The 23,272-nt window shown below is 43.0% G+C and overlaps 3 protein-coding genes across 10 annotated transcripts in view; 1 reads left to right on the top strand and 2 right to left on the bottom strand.

The window, feature by feature from the left end:
- LOC132389230 (NACHT, LRR and PYD domains-containing protein 3-like) overlaps positions 1–23,272 on the bottom strand; it is a 221,234-nt gene that overhangs the window by 88,957 nt on the left and 109,005 nt on the right. The gene's annotated exons all lie outside the window — the stretch shown is intronic.
- LOC132389231 (zinc finger protein 229-like) overlaps positions 1–23,272 on the top strand; it is a 137,700-nt gene that overhangs the window by 34,590 nt on the left and 79,838 nt on the right. The gene's annotated exons all lie outside the window — the stretch shown is intronic.
- The window catches only part of LOC132389228 (NACHT, LRR and PYD domains-containing protein 3-like), a 73,376-nt gene that overhangs the window by 11,020 nt on the left and 39,084 nt on the right, over positions 1–23,272 (bottom strand). For all 6 annotated transcript variants that reach the window (XM_059961700.1, XM_059961705.1, XM_059961702.1 and 3 more), the window contains 4 exons: positions 12,305–12,396; positions 10,307–10,473; positions 3,836–4,007; positions 3,672–3,737 (listed from right to left, as the gene is read on the bottom strand). In XM_059961700.1, the coding sequence (XP_059817683.1) occupies positions 3,672–3,737; positions 3,836–4,007; positions 10,307–10,473; positions 12,305–12,314 (415 nt within the window). In that variant the 5' untranslated portion in view covers positions 12,315–12,396. The remainder of the gene's footprint in view (positions 1–3,671; positions 3,738–3,835; positions 4,008–10,306; positions 10,474–12,304; positions 12,397–23,272) is intronic.

The following is a 23,272-nucleotide window of genomic DNA, read 5'->3' as shown; positions in this document are numbered from 1 at the left end:
AGCGGAATTGCTGACAGGCAGCAGACAGCGAGTGGGAATAAAAGGGGCCTTTTCTGGTTGGCTGCCAGTGACTGGTGGTGTTCCGCACGGATCAGTATTGGGATCGCTGACTTTCAGATTGTTTTTCAATGATTTAGATGATGGAATTAATATATTTGTGGAAAGCTTTGCTGATGATACAAAGATAGGTGGAGGAGTCGGTAGAGCGATTGCAACAGGACTGAGACAAATTGGAAGAATGGGCTAAGAAGTGGCAGATGGAATATAGTGTTGGAAAAGTATGATAATGCATTTTGGTAAAAGGAGCTGACTATTATCTAAATGGGAAGAAGGTCCAAGCATCAGAGGTGCAGAGGGACTTCGGAGTCCCGAGCAAGATTCCCAGAAGATTAATTTAAAGATCGAGTCTGTGGTAAAGGCAGCAGATGCAACGTTGCATTTATTCCCGCTCAGTTAAAGAATATGAATGTATTCTAACTCTGACTGCAGAGAAAGCCTTTGATAGGGTGGAGTGGCCTTATTTATTTCAAGTTCTGAAGAGGTTTAATTTTGGTCCGAGATATATTTCCTGTACTAAATTGATTTACCATACCCCAGTGGCTGCGGTTATAACTAATACTCAAAAGTCTCCTTACTTTAAATTAAATAGAGGAACCCGTCAGGGATGTCCTCTTAGTTCTTTATTGTTATAATTTGGTTTTAGAGCCAATTGCTCTTGCCCTTAGGGATTCTAATGCCGTGCAGGGTAAATTACATAAGGTTTCGTTGTATGCGGATGTTATTAATTTACATTTCAAACCCTAGGAAATCTATTCCTTTTATGCTATCTATATTCATGGAATTTAGTAGTTTCTCTGGATATAAACTTAATTTACATAAAAGTGATTCGTTTCCTCTTAATAATTATTCTGATTATTATGATCAAATACCTTTTAATATTGCTAAAAAATTATTTCACCTACCTTAATATCACAATTACTAAAATTTTAAAGTCCTATATAAGTATAATTTTTCCTCTCTCATTGAATATACTCAACATGCGCTTTCTAAATGGTCGCTTATGTCGATGTCATTGATAGGTCAATTAATGCTATAAAAATGGTTATTTTACCGAAATGTTTATATATATTTCAAGCAGTTCCCTCTTTCGTTCCAAAAATAATTTCTGATAAAATAGATTCTCTGATCTTGTTTTATGTTTGGAATAACAAAGGCTCTAGAGTGAATAAACTTTTATTGCAAAGATCAAAAAAAGATGGAGGACTGGCCCTACCAAATTTTAGATGTTATTATTGGGCAATCAATATTCATTATGTTACTTTTTGGATTTATAATACAGATAAATAGGATCACCCTCCATGGTTACATTTGAAGGAAAATTCGGTTACGGAGTTTTCTTTAGCTTCTTTGTTAGGAGCTCCCCCACCTTTTCGTTCTCCAGAATATGTAGACAAACTCTCAACCCTATTGTTAAACATACTTTAAAAATCTGGTTTCAGTTTCGTAGGTTTTTTAAATTAAATGATTTTTTTACTTTCTCTTAATATTTATTCTATGTTTTTAAACCATTTCTGGATAAGACTTTTTTAACATGGAAAACTAAGGGAATAAAAACTTTTAAAGATTTGTTCTTACTGGATTGTTTAATGTCTTTTTTACCAGTTAATGGATAAATATGATATCTCTAATACACATTTTTTAAAAGATATTTACAGGTGAGGATTTTTTTATGTGCGTTTTTACCGAATTATCCCTTGGCCTATTCCTCAATTTTGGCCTGCGTTATTTTTCAGCTTAAACCATTTCAGAAAAAATTAATAGCTATCATTCATAAACAGTTAATGAATGCTCACTTTCAGAAGATCAATGGAGTAAAATTTATTATCTAGTTAATAATTCATCTATCTGTGCACACCATTCCTCAATTCAGTTTAAGATAGTACATAGTATGTATAAAGATAAATCGGCGCATGTATTTCCTAATATAAGCCCTATTTGTGACAGATGTAATGTAGAGGTGGCTACTTTAACTCATATGTTCTGGTCCTGTGTAAGCTTACATAATTTTTGGAGAGATGTACTTCGAACACATTTTTAGATGTATTTAAAGTTATAGTTGTGGACGTTCAGCCCAGTTAACTTATAGCAATTTTTGGGATTATCCCAGAGGAAGTAGGTAGAGTATCTGCTTCTGCTCAACATGTGATAGCCTTTTCAACTTTGCTAGCTAGGAGAACTATCTTGTTACACTGGAAAGAATCTAATCCGCCTACTGTTTTCAATTGGCTCTTCTCCATTATCTCATGTTTAAGCTTGGAGAAAATTGGTAGCCAGACCTTTGACACATCTTTTAATTTTGAGCAAGTTTGGCGACCCTTTATTCAATATTTTCATATGATTCAATTTAATGTATTTATTTATTTTTCTTTATTCTCTGGGGAAAATCCATATCCATGAAGGTTCAGAGGAGATTGGAAGGATGTTCTTTCTTTTTCCTTTTTTTTTAATTTTTTTTGCTCAAATGGACTGCCCAATTTTTCTTTTCTTTTCTCTTTCCCTTTTTTTTGTTTTTATTTAGTTTAGCAGGATTTTCTCCCCTTATATAAATAAAATTTTCCAATATTTTTTTACGATCTGTTAAGTAGAGTTTTTTTGTTATAATATATATATATAACAGTGCAACATTATACATATTTGATTTTGACAATATATACTTTTCTTTATTGCTTTTTATATGTCCTTTGCATTATGTTTGCTGAATTTCTCCTCTGATTTGTATATTTTTTTACTGGAAATCAATGAAAACTTTGAAAAATGAAATGACATTTATTTTAAAAGGAATCGAATATAAACGCAAGGAGAAAATGCTGAGCCGTTACAAAACTGTAGTCAGGCCGCACTTGAAGTATTGTCAACAGTTTTGTATCCCGTATCTATGAATAGATGTGTTGTCATTAAAGACAGTCCAGAGGAGATTCAAGAGGACGACTCTGGGATTGAAGGGCTTAACGTATGAGCTGCGTTTTGGCAACTTTGGGCCTGTACTCACTGGAATTTTGAGGAATGCGAGGGAATCCCTTTGAAACTTAACAGATGTTGAAAGGACCAGATAGGGTGGATATGGAGAGGATGTTTCCCATGATGGTTGTATCCAGAACTAGAGGGCACAGCCTCAAATTTGAGGGGTGATACTTTAGAACAGGTAAGGAGGATTTTTGCACCAGTGAGTCATGAATCTCTGGAAGTATCTGCCACAAAATGCAAAGGAGGCCACGTCCATGGGTATTTTTAAGGCAGAAGTTCCTGACACGTCAGGACATCAGTGGATAATGCGAGACGGAAGGTGTATGGAGTTGAGTGGGATCCGAGATTAGCCATGATGGAATGGCGGAGCAGACTTCAGACTTCGCCCCTACAGTAAGGGGAACGCCGAGGATTCTGTCTGACTGATGGGAATGCCTGTTTATAAAACTCATAGAGGCCTCTGGGTAAAGATCCCGAGACTGGGAAGGTGGCGGGTGTTGTGACAATTGCAAATCACTTCCTGTCCTCTAGCCACAACAAAAAAAAAGTCTCCCAGATCCAGACAGTCTCTAAACAGGCCTCTAAAGACACGTATTCAGACACTCAGAGTGAAGTAAAGACATTGAGATTTCCATTCCATCGCTTACCTTTCAGATGCGCGGGCACTTCAGATAAAACCCGCTCAGTGTCCATGTAGGCGAACTGGCCGTCACCTGTTCAAACAGATTAACCTGCATGAAGTCTGTTCCGTGTAATACTGTAAATTCATCAGCATTTACATCTGTAACACACAGTGTATTGTTCACCGTACCTCGCTCCCGTATTTCATTCAATATTCTGCTCAGCTTCGGTAAATGGTGATGTAGTTTCAGAAAGGATTCCCACATCACCCTCCGGGCCCCGGAGCCCTTCTCCATCACCAGATCCAGGAGGATTTTGGAAGCGCCCGCTCGGTTTCCCTTCTCCGCGAGCTCAATCACGCTCTGTAATGAACAATGGGGAATATACTGAGGAGAGGAGGGATGGGTACAAATCAACCATGAACATGGACTGACCCAGCACATTCTGCAGGACAAAGATCACTGAGAGCCATTGAAGTGTTTGTTGCAGGAAAGAGATTTTAAAAGAAGTTAGCGTGGTCAGTCATGACTTTCTGAACGCCACAGATTGCAGAGTACTTACCCATTTGGCAAGGATTAAAAGGAGCAGACATAGTGTGAGTGAGCCAGAGATAGAGTAGGTTATTGAGGCTTTGTGTCAGAGAGGATTCAGTGAGGAGAGGCGGAGGATTTAGATAGATCTTGGGTAAATTTCCCTTCTCTTTTTCACTGTTAGAACAGTGGGAAAGCCAGGCAGGATAGTGGGATGCTCTTCCTACTGGGTGCGGCGTCAGGGAGACCTCCAGTGTCGCTGACATCTGCACCTTCTGGAATTGCATCCAGCTACAGCTTCCTGCAGTTTGTGCTCAGGAATCGGAGCTGAAGCTGGATGAACCCGGAATCACTCAGGAAGCTGAGGTTGACTGACAGTCTGTACAGGGAGGGAGATCTACCCAAGGCGCAGGACACAGGTAACTGGGACACCATCAGGAGTGGTAGAGGAGATAGACAGCCACTGCAGGAAACTCCTCTGTAACAGGTATACGGCTTTCTGTTTCGGGGTATGGCCTCACAGAGGAAAGCCACGGTGATTATGTCTCTGGCTCTGAGTTTGGCTTTGTGACTCGGAAGGGGTGAGCAGAGCAGACTGCACTAAGAGGGGGAATTCAATGGTTAGGAGAACAGACTGGAGATTCTGTTGACGAGAACAAGAATTCTAGATGGTATATTGCCAAGAGCAGGATATCTCGCATCGAAATTGAAACATTTTCAGGGCGGTGGGGAGGGGGGGGAGCAGCCAGAGATTTCGGTCCACGTTGATACCAATGACAAGAGAAGGAAGAGTGCTGAGATCCTGCAAAGTAAGTTCATGGAGTTGGATAATAAGCTAAAGGCAGGACCTCCATGGTTGTGTTCTCATGATTGTTTCCCATATCAAGTGCAAGCGAGACCTCAAATAGGACGTGAATAGAGTCTAACATGTGGCTGATGAAACGGTGCATGACCGAGGACTTCAGACGTTTAGATGATTGGGCTCTTTTCTGAAGAAGATGGGACCTGGACAGACATGATTGTTTTCCACCCGAACAAGAGAGGGACTGATACCTGCTTATTAGCGCTGCATGGGGAAAGCGGATGTGTTAAACTTGAGTTGCAGGAGGATGAAGAACTAGAGTGGATAATTGAGTGGTTGTGTGTGAAAGATGTTGGTAAGCTGACATACAAAGTCTGGAAACTAAAGGATTAGTTTCACGGTAAAACTAACGATTTGAAATGCGTATGTCAATGCAAGGAGTATTGTAGGAAAGGCAGATGAGCTTAGAGCATGGATCAGTTACCTGAATCAGCATTGTAACCAATAATGTGATTTGGTTGGAAGAGTTGCTGGACTGGCAGCTCAGTCTTCCAGGGTTCCGTTGCATTTGACACGATTCAATTGAGCGGAAGGGATTACAGAAGGAGGGGTGGCATAACTATTCAGAAAAAAAATGTCACTGCATTACTCGGACAATAAAAACTTCATAGCTGGTCCAATGAGACTCCATGGGTGAAACTACCGGATAAGAAATGGAGAACCATGATTATGGGATTATATTATAGAGCACTGAATAGCCAATGGGATTTAGAGGATTAAATTTGTTGAAAGTTCATAGACAGTTGCAAAAAACACAAGGTTTTCATGGTAGACAATTCTAGATTTCCTTTTATTGACTGAGTCACCCATATTCTAAGGACTGGATGGGAGCGTGATGGTCAAAGATATCCAGGGAAGTTTCCGTACTCAATATATTGAGGTCATAATGTTAGGCAGTGCGTACTGGAATTCCACTAAAGAACAAGACAGGGCAGGTGACAGATGTGTGTGCACAGGAACACTTTGGAACTATAGTTTGATGATCATTATGGAAAAGGATAGTTATGGTCCTCAGGTTAAGATCCTTAATTGGAGAAAGATCAATTTTAATGGCATCAGAAAGGATCTGACGAAAGTGGATTGGGACAGGTTGTTTCCTAGTACAGATGTGACTGGTAAGTGTGAGACGTCCAAAACTGAAATTTTGAGAGCACAGAGTTTGAATGCATAAATGAACCCAAGTACAGAGTTTGAATGTTCCTGAAAGAATAAAAGGCAAGGGTAAGATGTTTAGGGAACCTCAAGTTTTGAGAGATATTGACGCCCTGAGCGCATGGCCAGTACAAGGTCGAAGGATCAATTTCATGAGTACAGGATATGCAAGAGTTACAAAAGGAGGAAATCAGGAGGGATAGAGTATGGCATGAGTTTGCTTTAGCAGACAAGAAAAAAGAGAACACCAAACTCTTCATCAAATATATTTAGAACAATTGCATACCAATGGATAAAACTTGTCCTGTTGATGTTCAGAGTGGGTCTTTATGCACGAAGCTGAACACGGTGTGGTAGATTTTAAATTGATTCATTTGCATTTATATTTACTGAGGAGGCATACAGAGTATTTACAGTGAGGCAAAATAGCAGTGAGATCATAGACTCTATGCAAAGTACAGAGGAGGAGATGTTTGCTGTCTTGAAGCAGATTAGTGAGGGTAAAACCCCAGGGTTTCCTTCATACCTTTTTTGTGGCTAGGTCAGAGATTGCAGGTGATCAAGTAAAGATATTTAAAATGTTAGATGTGTTGGTATTGGATGGTAGCGAAAGTTGATTTGCAGTTTGAAAAGGATGTAAGAATAAAACAAGGAAATTACAGGTCTGTGAGCCTGATACAAGTGGTGATAAAGTTATTGACAGGTATTGTAAAGAACTGGGTATGAGTATATGGACGGACAAGGATTGATCAGGCATAGTGAACACTGATCTGATCCTGGTAGATCCTGTCCAGCCAATCTTACAGTGTCTCCAAGAAGTTCTCAAGCAAATTCCCAAACAAGTAATGACAACAATTGAATGTCAGTGGATGTTGTCTTCAGCAAGGCCATTGACACGATCCCTCATGGATCGATGGATCAATCCCTTATTTGCTTGGTTAATGGTGATTGATTAATTGGTGATTAATTCGCTTGGCATTCATGACATTGTAGTAACCACATAACCATATAACAGTTACAGCAAGGAATCAGGCCATCTCGGCACTTCTTGTCCGTGCCGAACCCTTACTCTCACACAGTCCCACTGGCCGGCACTCAGTCCATAACCCTCCATTCCTTTCCTGTCAAATACCTATCCAATTTTACTTTAAACGACAATACCAAACCTGCCTCTACTACTTCTACAGGAAGCTCGTTTCACACAGCTACCACTCTCTGAGTACAGAGATTTCCCCTCTTGTTACCCCTAAACTTTTGCCCACTAACTCTCAACTCATATCCTCTTGTTTGAATCTTCCCTAAACTCAATGAATAAAGCCAATCCACGTCAACTCTATCTATCCCACTCATAATTTTAAATACCTCTATCAAGTCCCCTCTCAACCTCCTATGCTCCAAAGAATAAAGACCTCTCCTGTTAAACCTTTCTCTGTAACTTGGGTGCTGAAAACCAGGTAACATTCCAGTAAATTTCCTCTGTACTCTCTCTATTTTGTTGACATCTTTCCTATAATTCGGTGACCAGAACTCTACACAATACTCCAAATTCGGCCTTACCAATGCCTTGTACAATTTTTTACATTACATCCCAACTCCTATACTCAATGGTCTTATTTATAAAGGCTAGCATACTAAAAGCTATCTGCACCACCCTACCCACATGAGATTCCACCTTCAGAGAACTATGCACCATTATTCCCAGATCACTCTGCTCTACTGCATTCTTCAATGTCCTACCATTTACCATGCCTGTCCTATTTGGATTATTCCTACCAAAATGTAGCACCTCACACTTATCAGCATTAAACTCCATCTGCCATCATTCAGCCCACTCTTCTAACTGGCCTAAATCTCTCTGCTAGCTTTGAAAACCTACTTCATTATCCACAATGCCATGTACCTTAGTATTATCTGCATACTTACTAATCCAATTTACTACCCCATCATCCAGATCATTAATGTACATGACAAACAACATTGGACCCAATACAGATCCCTGAAGCACACCATTAGTCACCGGCCTCCAACCTGACAAACAGTTATCCACCACTACTCTCTGGCATCTCCAATCCAGCCACTGTTGAATCCATTTTACTACTTCAATATTAATACCTAACGATTGAACCCTCCGAACTAAACTTCTGTGCGGAACCTTCTCAAAGGCCTTACTGAAGTCCATATTGACAACATCCGCTGCATTACCCTCGTCAACTTTCCTCGTAAACTCTTCAAAAAATTCAAAAAGATTTGTCAAACATGACCGTCCACGCACAAATCCATGCTGTCTGTTCCTAATCAAACCCTATCCATCCAGATAATTATATATACCATCTCTAAGAATACTTTAATTTAATTTACCCACCACTGACGTCAAACTGACAGACCTATAATTGTTAGGTTTATTTTAAAGCCCTTTTTAAACAATGGAACCACATGAGCAATACGCCAACCCTCCGGCAGCATCCCCTTTTCTAATGACATTTGAAATAATTCTGTCAGAGCCCCTGCTATTTCTACACTAACTTCCCTCAAGGTCCTAGGGAATATCCTGTCAGGACCCGGGAATTTGTCCACTTTTATATTTCTTAAAAGCTCTAGTACTTCCTCCTCTTTAATTGTCATATTTCCATAACTTCCCTACTTGTTTCCCTTACCTTACATAATTCAATATCCGTCTCCTCAGTGAATACTGAAGAAAAGAAATTGTTCAAAATCTCCCCCATCTCTTTCAGCTCCACGCATAGCCGTCCACTCTGATTCTCTAAGGGACCAATTTTATCCCTCACTAGTTATTTGCTATTAATATAGCTGTAGAAACCCTTCGGATTTACTTTCACTTTACTTGCCAAAACAACCTCATATCTAAGATGAAAGATGAAAGGGAACATGAGGGGGAACTTCTTCACTCAGAGTTTACCGAGAGTGCGGAAGGAGCTGCCATCGGAATGGTATATGTGCATTCGATTTGAACATTTAAAAACAATTTGGATATGTACATAAATGGAAGGGGTATGGATGTCTCTCGGCGGTGTGCAGATGACTGGGATTCGACATATAATATGTCAGTGCGAACTTGATGAGCCGAAGAGCCTGTTGCTGCACTGCAGATTTCGATGACTATGACTAGGTCAAACTATGACAGGGTGACTGTTGATTTTCTCCTGGCTACTCCCTGCTGATCCACAGCATGTTCACACATCAATGCCAGGCTCCATGAGGGTCCAGTGTCAGCCTACAGCCAGGAATTGACAGTGAGGAGCGATTTCAGGGCGTTTATGCATGTGTGAAAGACCAAAGTCAAATGGCAGTAATTCAGCGAAGGAAGTTTGGATTGAAATTGTCAGCTGTCTCCTGTGGATTGTTAGGGTTAGGGATAATGTTTGGCTCTTCACTAAAATTCATTCTGGAGAGCAATATGGTGAGTGTGTCCCAGTAACACGAGGATCATTATAAAGGTGTTTCTCGGCAATTCAGTGTCAGCTGCAGAAGCTTGGAATATTTCTAATTGTATTATTTTGCAGTTCTCTGTGTTGTGGTAATTACAAACTCCAAATGGAACAGTCACAAGGAACAGAAGGTAACTGAACCCTGAGGCATGTTGGGATACTTGATCAAATGCAAGAGGGTCAGCAATTGAAAAGAGAGACGATATTCAGTACTGCCTGTTCAATTGACGATGGGGTTGAAGGTAGACTCGAGAAATTAGCTGATAATTAAGTCACTATATATTCAACTTTTGGGAAACCCGAGGGTAATCAAGAGAGGCTGGTGATGGCCATTAAGGTCGAAAATTGGGAACATGATGTGATGTCAGACTGAGTGGTGTAGAGTGGTTCTCTGTCCACTTGCAATGTCCGGCAAGTGTCACATCACTAAATTCACCTCTCAATCATTGCCTGTATCCTAACCTGTCTAAAAGTGAATGTGTTCAGAAATATGGACAGAGGCTTGTATTGGTTAATGAAAGTTCAGGGTTTCTGAAAACGAAAAATCTTTTCTTGATGTTGACCACAAAGATTACAGGATTTTCACTGCCCAGAGATGCCATTACACCGGTTCTGTCGGTCTGTGATAGATTCAGTAGAATTTACACTTAGTCTATGTTCCTTACACTTACGTGATACTCTGGCCCGGAGAAGTGATCCTCGCCCATTAACATGAAGCTGACTCCCTCCACACCCTCCTCAATCGCCTGCTCCAGTCGCTCCTTGTAGAATCTCGTCAACCGGAACAGTTGGTTATCCTCACAATTTGACAGAAAGGCGGAGATGGTGGAGTTCAGATCTGTAGTCAATCATAGAACATAAAATAGTAGAATGTACCATGTGTATGCAGACATGATGCCAGTTTAAAACAATCCCATCTTCAGGAACCTGGTGAATGTCCCTCCGTTCCCGGCCTATTCATGAGTTCAAACGCCTCTCAGATGCTGCTGAGAATCTGTTTCCAGTCCCTCCCTCGGCAGCTCATTCCAGACACCGATCACTCTCTGTAAAAAAAACTGCATCCTAAATCCCCTTTAAACTTTACCCCCTAATCTTAAATCTATTCACTCCAGTACTTGATATTTGCACCAAGTCACAGACTATTGAACTGTGCCATGTCTTTCATAAGTTTATGAATTCTCTGAGATTGAGGCCTCAGTCTCCGTCACTCCAGAGAAAGCAATCCAAGCTTGATCGACCTCTCCTGGAAGCCAATATTCTCTAATTTGGGTAACCGAGTATATTCTGTAATCGTGGTGAACTCGTCTGCACCCTCGCCAGAGCCTCCACATCATCCTCGTGATATGGCTACCAGACTTGTGCACAATACTGAGATGGTCTCTTAACCAAAGTTCATCCAGTTACAGCACAGCTTTGGAAAAAATACAGACTCACACATCAACTTGTCGTTAGCACGCTGTGAATTGCATTGCCACTTTCAGGGAGCTGTGCACCTCCATCACAACACCCGTCCGTACACCAGCTTTCCTAACGTTCCCAGCATTCGCTGCGCACATTGCTCGCGAACTTGACCTCCCAAGGTGCAACTCCTTACATTTGCCCGAATTAACTGCACTTGGTGACTATCTGTTCATATCTCTAATTGGATGCTGAATATTTTGACAACAGTCGAAAATTTACACAACTCGGCCGAGTCTGTAAATCGACGAATCAGTCCACCAATGTTATTCTTTCTATATTATCATTTTGAGTAATACATAGTTTATTATTAAGTTATTTACATCACACACGACGCATAGCGACCCAGTGATCCTTGCAGAGAATACTGGTCACAGACCATCACCCAGAAGAGTGATCCTCCAATCCTGACTCTATTTTATGTGACCAAGACAACATTGAAATCAATGTACAAAGTCTCTGATGAAGATTCCTCAACCCGCAACGTTGATTGTTCATTTCCCTCTATAGATGCTGCCTGACCTGCTGAGCTCCTCCACCATTTTGTGCGTTGCCCTTTCTACTTACTCTCTTGTTTTACTTTAATCTTATTCGCCAGGGACATTCATTGTCTCGGTAGCCCATTCGATTTTCTGTTTAAAATTTCTCCTGTTCACTGTCTCTAGCACCCAGCCTGTTCTCCCACAGTATAACGTTCCATTACTCGGCCACAGAAAACAGATACCAGGAAACTCCCCTCATCTCCACTGAGCAAAAACCCGAAAATCCAGGGAGATTTCACCACTGACCTTCCAAAAGATAAAACAACATCTGTTTCTCTCACTGGCTGTCGGAAGCATTTCCCACATCAAGATTGTACCAAGTACTGACAGAGATTCTGTCTGGTCCCTGGACTGTTACATTGCCCGCTCTTGTATTCCTATCTGAGTTTCATTCACATCCACTGTATTTTCAGAAGCTCCTTCCCATTCACTCAAGTGAAGATTTGTATGGTGAGCGGAGTGATTCGACCATTCCCGCTGTTAGGCCCCTGCACTGGAGCTGGTAAATTGTTCCAGTGCTCAAGGTCACTTTACCAGTAGAATCAATGATGGCAGTTTTGCAGTGCCCCTTTATTGCCCAATTTTTTGTTCCCTCAGAATTATTGATGATTTGACTACACGTGTACCATAAGGACAGAGTTTTAATGAGAAAGAGCCCAGTGAGCATACCTGCGTCCATTCTGACTCTGACTGGGGTTGGTTGATTGTTGTCTGCTTGTCTGCCGTCCGGGTGGAATTAAGCACCTCCTGCTGGCAATAATCTGAATTACACAAACAAAAAGAGTATGATTCAGTTACTCTGTCCTTCAAATCTGAAACACTTTTGTTAGGTCGCTGCTCAGTCTCCTACATTCCCGGGAGTAAAGACATAGAGTGGCATCCTCTCCCCAGGACTGAGGCCTTCTGGCCCTGACAACACGCTCACAAATCTCCGTACTCTTTCCACTTTAACCATGCCTTTTCAAACATACAGCGGCTAGAACTATACTTTCTACTACAAACACACTATCACCATCGTCTTGGACAACGGCCCCATAGCGGTTAACACAACTTTTTACAGTTGGAACTGCCCGGTTGAAATTCTCTCCGCTGCCTGTATGAATTTGCAGGTTCTCAAGGTGATCGCATGTGTTTCCTCCGGGTGATCTGGCTGTCCCCACCCCCCATAGTCTTAAGAGGTACCAGTGGGCTGGTTAGTTTGTCATTGCAAATTGTCCTGTGACAAGACTAGCGTCAGATTGGAGGACTTATTGGGCAGAGTGGCTCGCTGTATCTGAGTAAAAAATAAAATAAAATAATGTCCCAACTCCTGCACTCAGTACCCTGACTGTTGAAGAATGGCATGGTAAACTCTTTCCACACCACCCCGTGTTGCTGCATTGAGCGATCTGTGCACTGAATCTTTTCACTCCCTCTGTTCTACATCAATCTCAGACCATGAGCTGTTTGTGACAATATTCAGAATGAAACTGAAGAGCACCAGGAAAACCAACATACCAGAGAAGTTTGACGTTGACAGTGTCCCTCAGGAATATGCCACAGAGGTGAAGAACAGATTCATGGATTAAAGCTGGTAGAGAGAAAGCCAGAAGAGTTATGGATAGAAGTAAGGAGCTTTATAGAAGAGGTGCCAACGAAAACTATTGCAAACAGAACGAAGACCTGGAAAGCAAAATGGATTTCTCCGGAAGCTGAGCAATGAAGGGGAGTGACGGTCAACGGAGATTGGAATGAATACTTCCAAATGAACACAAGGTTCAAGCAGGTAGAAAGGAGAGATAAGGAAACTTATTTAAAGGAGTGATGCAAAGAAGCTAAAAAAAAAAACAACGGAATTGGAAAAACAAGAGATCTATTCAAGAAGTTTGGAGAATTCAAAGGAACAATTCATGCAAAAATAAGTATAGTAAAAGACAAAGAAAGGGAGGCCCTTACAGAAGCATGATACATCAAAAAGAGATGGCAGAAATACATAGAGCAATTGTACAGGAAATAGCCGAACAGCGAAGACACCTGCAGTGACTCCCTCATCGATCTAGAGCTGGACGTTCTGGGAAGTGAAGTCGAATGGGCGATGGAAAACATTGCCAATAATAAGGCTGCAGGATGTGACAGGAGTCCAGTTGAATTGTTTCAAACTTTAAAAGGTGATGATGTAAAAGTGTTGCATGAAATTTGCCAGCAAATCTGGTAAACCTGACAACGGCCTTTAGACTAGAAAAAATAACATTTATATCCCAATTCCCAAGGACCAACAGGCTTGGGAAAGCTTCTTCCACCAGGCCATCAGACTAATTAACTCATGCTCATTCGAGTATACGCTACATGATATGGACTGATCAACTTATTATAAATTATTATATATTTCTTTGATTGCACATTAGACATTTAGACCGAAACGTAGCATAAAGATTTTTACTCCTCATGTAAGTGAAGGATGAAATAAATTGATACAATTTAATTCAATCCAATTCAAACTTGCTAATCGTGCCATGTACATCCATATACAAATCAGTGGCATGAATAATGAACCACAGAGGTCTCGACACTGACACACACATCCCACTTGCCACAGGTCTCCATTCACTAAAACCATCTTCAATCAACTCCCTCTACTTCTTGTTCTCGAGCCTGGAGTGAATCAACCTCGCCATCTCCCCATGAATGTGACGTTATCAAACCTTCCCGATCAGCTGCCATGCGGAATCTTGTTACAGACTTTTCTAAAGTCCATGTGGACACATCACTGCCCAAATTCACCTAACTCCCTAGTTAACTCTTAACTAATCTCCAAAATACTTGGCAGATATGATGTCCTATTGGAGAGTGTAGACAGTGATTTCCCCATAACCAATACCCAACCGCCCAAGACTTCAGCTTCACTGCAGACTGAGAAAATTCCGATCCCAGCTGTCGAATTACCAACCTGGACTGAAGCCCGTATACTGCCAGTTCCATATCCTCAGAGTCACTGGCCCAATATCATCACCCATACAAAGACGCTTTGGTGCCGGTGATTTGCCGTGGTGCTCCTGCCATTTCCGATTCACAAACTAAGGTGGAATTGGAAACTAATGACCCTCTGCCGGGGCCGGGGCTCAGGCTGTTTCCCCGGTCTGTATAGAGGATGCAGATACACTTCAGCCTGACCCCAGCAGCTAAACCGAGCACACTTGATCACAATATTCCTGCTGTGTGGGATCTTGCCCAGCACAGCTGGCTGCCATCTTTCCTGCAGTGTAGCAGGAACAAAATGTAAAATTATAAAGTAGAAAATGTTGGGAACTCTGTACATCAGACTGCATCTCTGAAAGGAGAAATGGTGGAAGACCCAGTTCCAGAGCTGAGACTGTCCAAGATGCTGCCGATCTGCTGAGCGTCTCCAGTATTTTCTCCTCTTTACTTTAAATTTCCTGCAACTGCAGTATTTCAACCCCTTCATTTTAATGCAAAGATAGTAACTCATTGCTACCCTAAATTGTAAATGCCACCCCACCCCAACCACTCTTTTAGATCTGACTTCATTCTGACCCTGGTGTAACACATCCTATACAGACAATGCTCACAGCATCCTTCCCTCCCACTATCACTCTGTTACATTTGCTCCCGAGGCCACTGTCTCTGCGCTGAGAGGCGGTGACCACAGAGCGATAAAAAACTGCAACACTTGCTGCAGCTCTGACGGGCCGTTACCCTGGAAACGGAGGAAGTTTTTTACTGGAAATAACCGAAAAAGGAAACAACAAACTCAACATCAGATGCTGTGGGTTCCATTATGACAAAGATTAACACTGCAGCCATTTTGTAATGCTGAAACTAAAATTGAAATGGCTGCATTTACCCTGCCACATGCTGTGTTCAATTAAATCTCAGGTAGTCCTAGCTATTAAAAAAAGACAACAACCCTGGAAAGGATGAAAAACAAAACTTCACAATGAAGACAAATTTTGAAAGAGAGATTGCTGAAATATTTCATTGCAGCAATGGCAGAGGTGGAAAATGATGGTAGATACATATCATTGATATGGTCGGATACAGACTGGACAGAGATCGAACAAGATAGTTTATATATATATATCTTTGAGGTGGTGGGATACAAGCTGGAAAAAGGTTGAACAATGTGGTTGATATATACCACCGAGGTGGTGGGTTGCAAGCTGGACCGAGTTTGACCCAAATGGGCAGAGGATGAGCAGATGGAACCAGATGGAGAAAAGGAATCAAGGGCGATCTCTGATTATCCTCACGCAATACACAGATCCTGAAGAAATAGTACGCTCTAGTAGATAACAGATTCCAATATAACAAAGCCAGAAAAAAGAACAAGAAGAATTTTGGTGTATGCCCTTTTCTACTCTACACACTTTATCAATTCACCGCAGAAAGTATCCCATCCCGATACTTCACATCTTCATACGGCTACTGCTCTTCCTTTAACTGAATGAAATAGCAGAGAACTGTGGACACAGCTGAGCACATCATAGAAACCAACCTCCCCTCCATGGACTCTGTCTATACTTCCCACTGTCTCAGTAAAGCAGCCAACATAATCAAAGATCCCCACAACCCTGAATATTCTCAATTCTCACCCTCCCGTCGGGGCGAAGATGAAATAACACAGTAACACACCACTAGGCTCAAGGACGGTGTCCATTCTGCTGTTAGAAGCGAACAGCGTGATGAGTGGACTCCTGACCTCACTGTCTATATCAATGTGACCTTGCACCACATATCTACCTGCACTGCACTTTCTTTGTAACCAGAATGATTTGTTTCACCTCAATGTACTGCTGCAATGTATTGATCTGTGTGGAGAATACCGAAGACACGATTTTCACTCAACCTCTGTACATGGAAAGCAAAATAAAGATTCCCCATTTCAACCGTGTGGAAATATTAGACAGCCTGGGTTGCTCCTTTGGAAATTGTGGAGGGTGTACACATTTCCGAGAAACCCAGATAAATGAACAAGACTTAATTCTCACAATAATAGTGCCAGATATCGGGAAACACTGTCAGCATTTCGGCAAGTCGTAGCAATGGAAAGAAGATGGAAATAAACTTCCCAGTCCCCCGAGAGGACGTAAGAGATCTGGATCTCATTGTCCTGTCTGAATGGGGAAAGATGAAACTTCTCATACATGTGGAGGAGTCTCCCGAGGGTGCGATTACTCTGTTTAACCCTCGAGTCTGCAAGAACACCACAGGCCGAACGGCCGCTTCCAGTGTGATGGAAATACGTGTAACAATGATCGACCCCAGGCATCGATCCGACAGCGGGCCTTGTGATGGAGGTAAAGTTTCACAGCTACAACGGAACAAATGGATTTGGTTCCGGCAACACCACCTCATCCCGCTCCTTGGACCCGAGCAACAGGGACTGAGCGGCAGCTCATCTCAGACTATACGGTGTTAAGGACCACCGAGCCGGGCTGGATGTGCCCAGGAAGCCGGTCGAGACCGCCAGTTCGAGGAAGTTAACAGGACTCACCTAACAACATGAGGTTTTCCCCGCTCGGCATCGGCTTCAGTACTCACCGATGGGAAACTGTCGGTCCCGTTCCCTCTCAGGACCGGCCTCAATATTGACCGATAGGAACTTGATCAATTTGCCCCGCAGACAGCGATCCGAGCCCTGGCTCCCCGCCGACCGATCCGTTTCGACACAAAGGAAAGAAACCATCGCCCATCCGGGGACTGTGAGAGCGGGGGCGGGGCTTCGGAACGGCGTTTGCAATGGGAGCGAGAAGTGGATCACGTGACGGGGGAGGTTCTCCCATCTGAACCGGTGTCATCCGCTGCCTGACATTCCTGCTGCTTTTTACATGTTATTTCATAATTACATCAGCTTATCTTTTTCCCTCAGAACCTTCGCCGTCCCCTTAGCTCCACCGTCCGGTTCTCAGAGTTACGGGTTTGGTTCCCATCCAGGACCCATACACAATTCAGACCCAAACCCGAATTGTGCTGTTTTCATTCAAATCACTTCTATATTTACAAAAAACAAATTTCTATTAACATTCCTCCGGGACTTCGCAGGGCAGGAACACCGAAGCATCAAGTGAGAAACAGCAAGAAGTGGCCATTCAGCCCCTCAAATGATCAACAAGATGGCGGCTGCTCTCCCATCTCAGCCACATCTTCCTGCCCAATCCATATTTTCTCGATCCCTTCAGTCTCCACACATCTGCCGGCCTCTGTTTTATGTGAAGACGATCAGTGACCGTCATCGTTCTCCAGGAATCAGTCTGGTAAATCTCTAAAATTGATACACTCTCTAACCTCTCAGATAATACTCCATGGAATTAAATACCATCTTCTGCAGCCCCGTGTTGCTCCAAACACCGCCCAACCCTGTCACTACTTCCACCTTCCCACCTCCCCCTCACCTGGATCCACCTCTCACTCCCCAGCTCTTGCCCCATCCCCACCCCTCACCTCTTTTCTCTGACTATTTCCCGTCCACTCTCAGTCCAGAGGGAGGGTCTCGGCCCAAAACGTTGACGGTTCATTTTCCTCCACAGATGCTGCCCGACCCACTGAGTTCCTCCGGCAGTTTGTTCTTTGGTCTGTATAACCCGTGTTAGTATGGGGATCGGGATTTTGCAACATATTCCAGGTACAATCACAACAAAGCCCAAGTAATTACTTCAAACATGATAAAGCTTGCAGATGCTGGAAATCCAAAGCAACACACACACAATGCTGGAGAAACTCAGCACATCAGGTAGTATCTTAGAAAAAGAGTAAACAGTTGACATTTTGGGCAAAGAATCTACTTCATTACAGGGGAGGGTTGAAGATATCTGAATAAAAATGCTGGAGGAGAAAGGGGCGAGCTGAAGGTTATAGGTGAAGTCAAATGATAGACATGACAAGGGCTGGAGAATAAAGAATCGGAGAGTTGTCAATTGGGGAAAGGGAAGGAGGGTCCTGGGGGAAATAATAGGCTGGTGAGGAGAGATGAAAGTTCAGCATTGGGAATTAGTTGAGGATGGGATTTGTTTACTGGAAGGAGAATACAATATTCATACAATCAGGTTGGAGGGTACCCAGATGGAATATAAGGTGTTGCTCCTCCACCCTGAGGACGGTCTCATCTTGGCACAAGAGGAGGCCATTGATCGAGATCTTTGAATGGGAATCAGAATTAAAATCTTAGGCCACTAGAAAGTCTCCCTTGTGGCAGGTGATACAGAGATGCTCAACAAAACTGATCCCCAGTTTATGGTGTAATGTACAGGAGGCCGGATCGGGAGCACGGGACACAACAGATGGGCTCAGCAGATTCGCAGGTGAGATGTTGCTGAAAGGACGGTTTTGTGTCTGAGTGAAGATGAGGGAGGAGGTGTATGGGCAGGAGTAGCAATTAGGCCGCTTGCTGGGATAAGTGACTAGAGGGAGATTAGTGATGGATGAACAAGGGAGTTATAGAAGGAGTGATCCTGATGAAAGAAGAGGGCGGGGTGGAGCGAGGAAGGTTCAGTTTTAAGATCTCTTTGGATATGATGGATGTTGCAGATGCTGAAGGACAAGAAGAACTTTATTATTCTCTGCCACCTTTCATTGAGCCTGGTATGAATCTACCCATCTATCTCCCCGTGAATCCCACATGACCAAAACTTGCTGATCAGCTGCCATGCGGGTTCTTGTTCGAGGCTTTACCAAAGTCCTTATAGACAGCACCATCTTCATCTGTCGCCATAGTTACCTCCTCAGAAATCTCCTGAACACTTGCCAGGTAATTTCGATCCCAGCTGTAGCATTACCAACCTGGACTGAAGGCCGTATATTGCCAGTTCAATATTCTCAGAGATTCCATCTTCATATTATAACCCACTCACAGACGCCTTGTTGCAGGCGATTTGCCATGATGTTCCTGCCATTTTCAATTCTCAAACTGAGGTGGAACTGGAACCTAATGACCCTCTGCCTGGGCCGGTGCTCTGGCTGGTTAACCAGGTTGTAGCTTGAGAGAGGATACGGATACACTTCAGCTTGTCTCCAGAAGCGAAGCTGAGCACGTTTAATCACTATCGTATTGCCGTGAGAGATCGTGTCCAGCACGATTGGCTGCCATGTTTCCTCAGGGTAGCAGAAGCAAAATGTAAAGTTATAAAATAGAAAATGCTGGGAACTTAGTACACCAGGCTACACCTGTGAAAAGGGAAATGGTGGAAGACCCAGTATTAGATCTGGGACTGTTCAAGATGCTGCTGATCTGCTGAGTGTTTCCAGCATTCTCTCTTCTTTACTTTAAATTTCAGGCAACAGCAGTTTGTGTTTATTTTTAATGCACAGGTAGTGGCTGTTTGCAAAATGTTTGGGACACCCCAAAATGTTCAATCCATTTTTGTAAATGTCAGCCTCACTCCTCCGGTTAGTTAGTACTGAGTGCATACTGACTCTGGTCTAACACATCCCATACAGTCAATGCTCACAGCAATCACTCCCGCTATCACTCTGTTACATTTGCTCCCGAGGCTGCTGTCTCTACGCTGACAGGCAGTGACCACAGAGCAATTTAATGGGTGACACCTCTAGCAGCTCGGGCGGGTCGTTACCATGGACACGGAAGAAGTGGCTCACTAAAAGTAACTGAGAAAGGGAATAACAAACTGAGTATAATATGCTATGAGTTTCATTGTGACAAGGATCAATTCTCCAGCCATTGTGTAACGGTGAATCTAAAATTGTAATGCCTGCGTTTATCCCGCCTCGTGCTGTATTCAATTAGACCTCTGGTAGTTCTAGCTAACAAAGGGGAAAACGCAACAAGAACACACACAAAAAAATAAAATAAATAAAACAATAATGATTCCTGGAAAATTCGATGAGGTAAAAGGTGAAAGAGAGACTTTATAAATGAAGACATAGATCAGAAGAAAGATTGCTGGTACTTATTGATGTATCCTAAAATGGCAAAGCTAGATCAAACAATATGGAATTTGGCAGATGCCCTTTGCCCCTTACCAAACTTTTTATCACTGCATCATGGGAATTAACCGATCGGGATAGTTCCCGGCTTCATACGGTTACCGTTCTGCCCAGGTCTACATGAAACAGCAGAGAACTGTGGACACGGCTGACACAACATAGAAATTGGCCACCCTCTATGGACCGTGTCTATATTTCCCGCTGCCTCAGCAAAGCAGGAAATGCACTTAAAGTTTCCCACAAACCTAAATATTCTCACCTCTCACCCACCCATCTGTTCGAAGATTTAAAAAAAATAGAAAGCATACCACTGGGCTCAAGGATGGCCTCCATTTTGCTGTTATATCAAATTGATTGTTCCCAGTATAATAAGACATAGCTTAATAAGATGGACTCTTGACCTCGCTATCTAACTCAATGTGATCTTACACCATATGTCTACCCACACCGCACTTTCTCTGTAACCATAATGATTTGTTAACTTCTGTTATTGCTTTACTTTCTGCTATGAGAGACGCCGGCTCGTTTTACTGTGAGTGTTAGTTGAAGAGCACCTGAGTGAGGCGGGGCTATGATGTCAGTCACAGGCTGTGACTGCTTGCTGTGGAGGGGGGGGGGGGGAGGAGGGGAGGAGGGGAGGAGGGGGGAGGAGGAGGGAGGAGGGAGGAGGGGAGGGGGAGAGGGAGGGGGAGGGAGAGAATGTGAGAGGGGCGGGGGGGGAGGGGAAGCCGGTGGCACCACAGCTGGTCACTGTGGTTTGGAACTCTCCTATGCCCAAATGGTTGGGTTGATCATCGGCTCATAGTGTACAGAGGATGTGTGACTGTCACTTCGTATAATCCATATGTGTGAATCCACTGGAGAATCCTATGGCATCACTTTTGTTGTCCCTTACCTGGAATCGGGGTGTTCTGTGGTAGCCACTTGAAGACGATATTCCTGTGACTGTCACCTGGTGATATTTCTAAGTGGATTTCGGAATGATTCGACGGACGAGATCTTCGACGTCTGGTATTTTGTTTTACCAGAGTGGAACCTGTAAATCTTCATATCGCCCTCTCTCTACCTACTTCTATGCGGATTACAAAGCTCTCTCCCATAATTTATTCTGTGGATCACTGAACCGTACTAACTTGCCAGCTTAAGATTTTAATAACTATTCCTAAACGTGATGGTTTGGGGTGACACACACTCCCATATAACACTGTTAACTTTTTATTTATCTCATTTAAACTACTATAGTATAAGTAGGTACTAATAAAGATCATGGTTTTAACGTTAAAACTTGAATCGGTGAGAAATCCCTCGCGGCTGGTACATTACAAATCATAACATTTCTATCACCTCAATGTTCTGTGGTAATGTATTGATGACTATGGCTGGTTCCCAAGACTAGTTTTTCAATATACCTCTAAAGTTCCCCGGGTGCATAGAAACATAGAAAACATACAGCACTACAGAGGCCCTTCGGCTCACAAAGCTGTGCCGAACATGTCCCTCCCTTAGAACTACCTAGGCTTTACCCATAGTCCTCTATTTTTCTGAGCTCCATGTAGCCATCCAGGAATCTCTTAAAGACCCTAGCGTTTCCATCTTCACCAGCGCCGAGGGCAACCCATTCCACGTACTCAGCACTCTGCATAAAAAACATACCCACAGATGGGTGCAGTTCCGGCATCCCTGCCTCATCATGCTCTGAGCGGAGGCTCATCTCAGGCGGCTCGGTGTGATTGTCCCACAAACCGGATTGACCCTGGCAGGTTTTGGCCAACAACCTGGACCTAACCCCCAGTTCGGTTGAGTTAACAGGACTCTCTACCCATTGTCAGACATCCCCGCTCAGGATAGGGCTCCAGACTCACCAATGGGAGCTTTCCCGGAAGACAGCAAATCTTCCCCCGGCTCCCCGCCGACAATCTACATCAACACGGTACGTTAAGGAAACTACCGACTATCGAGATCATAGGTGTCAAACTCAAGGCCCGCGGCCCAGCGTACAATTATATCCGGCCCGCGAGATCATTTTAGATAGATCTATTATTTTAATTTAATTATTAATGGCCCGGCGATATGAAGCCTATGATTGTAAGTTAATACCAATAATAAAAATAATGCTTGCTCAGCAGTCGTCTTCATAAGAAACGGAATTTGTGAAATGAAACACTTTGTAGTTATAGCAGAGACTGAGACACATGAGAACAGGCTGAAAGAACGGAGGCAATGAAAGCTGCGTTCGCACACGCCCGACTGATCCGGCCCGCATGAAGCTGCATTTTGCCCAATCCGGCCCGTGACCTAAAATGAGTTTGACACCGCTGATCGAGACTGAACATGCGTCGTCTGAGCTCCGCCTCTCCAGAGCTGTGGTGGGCGGAGGGAAACAAACCTGCAGATGCTGCAGCTCCGCGGTGAACGGGATTGGTGAGTCTCTCATGTCAATATTAGAATCAGGTTCAATATAACCGCATGTGTCATTAAAATGTATTGTCTTTACAACAGCAGTAATAAGTAATACATAACAATAGGGAAAAACTGTAAACTTCAATACGTACGTCTGTGTGTGCATGTGTGTGCATGCGTGTGTGTGTGTGTGTGCGCGCTAAATGGCCATTGCAAAAATAAAAATAAAACATCCAAATAATAAACCGATTCCTCACTTCAACTGTGTGGAAATATTAGACAAACTGGGTTGCTGATTTG

Source organism: Hypanus sabinus, unplaced genomic scaffold (genome assembly GCF_030144855.1).
Source record: "Hypanus sabinus isolate sHypSab1 unplaced genomic scaffold, sHypSab1.hap1 scaffold_505, whole genome shotgun sequence".
In the NCBI taxonomy this organism is placed as follows: domain Eukaryota; kingdom Metazoa; phylum Chordata; class Chondrichthyes; order Myliobatiformes; family Dasyatidae; genus Hypanus; species Hypanus sabinus.
This window is presented reverse-complemented; position numbering and strand designations above follow the sequence as displayed.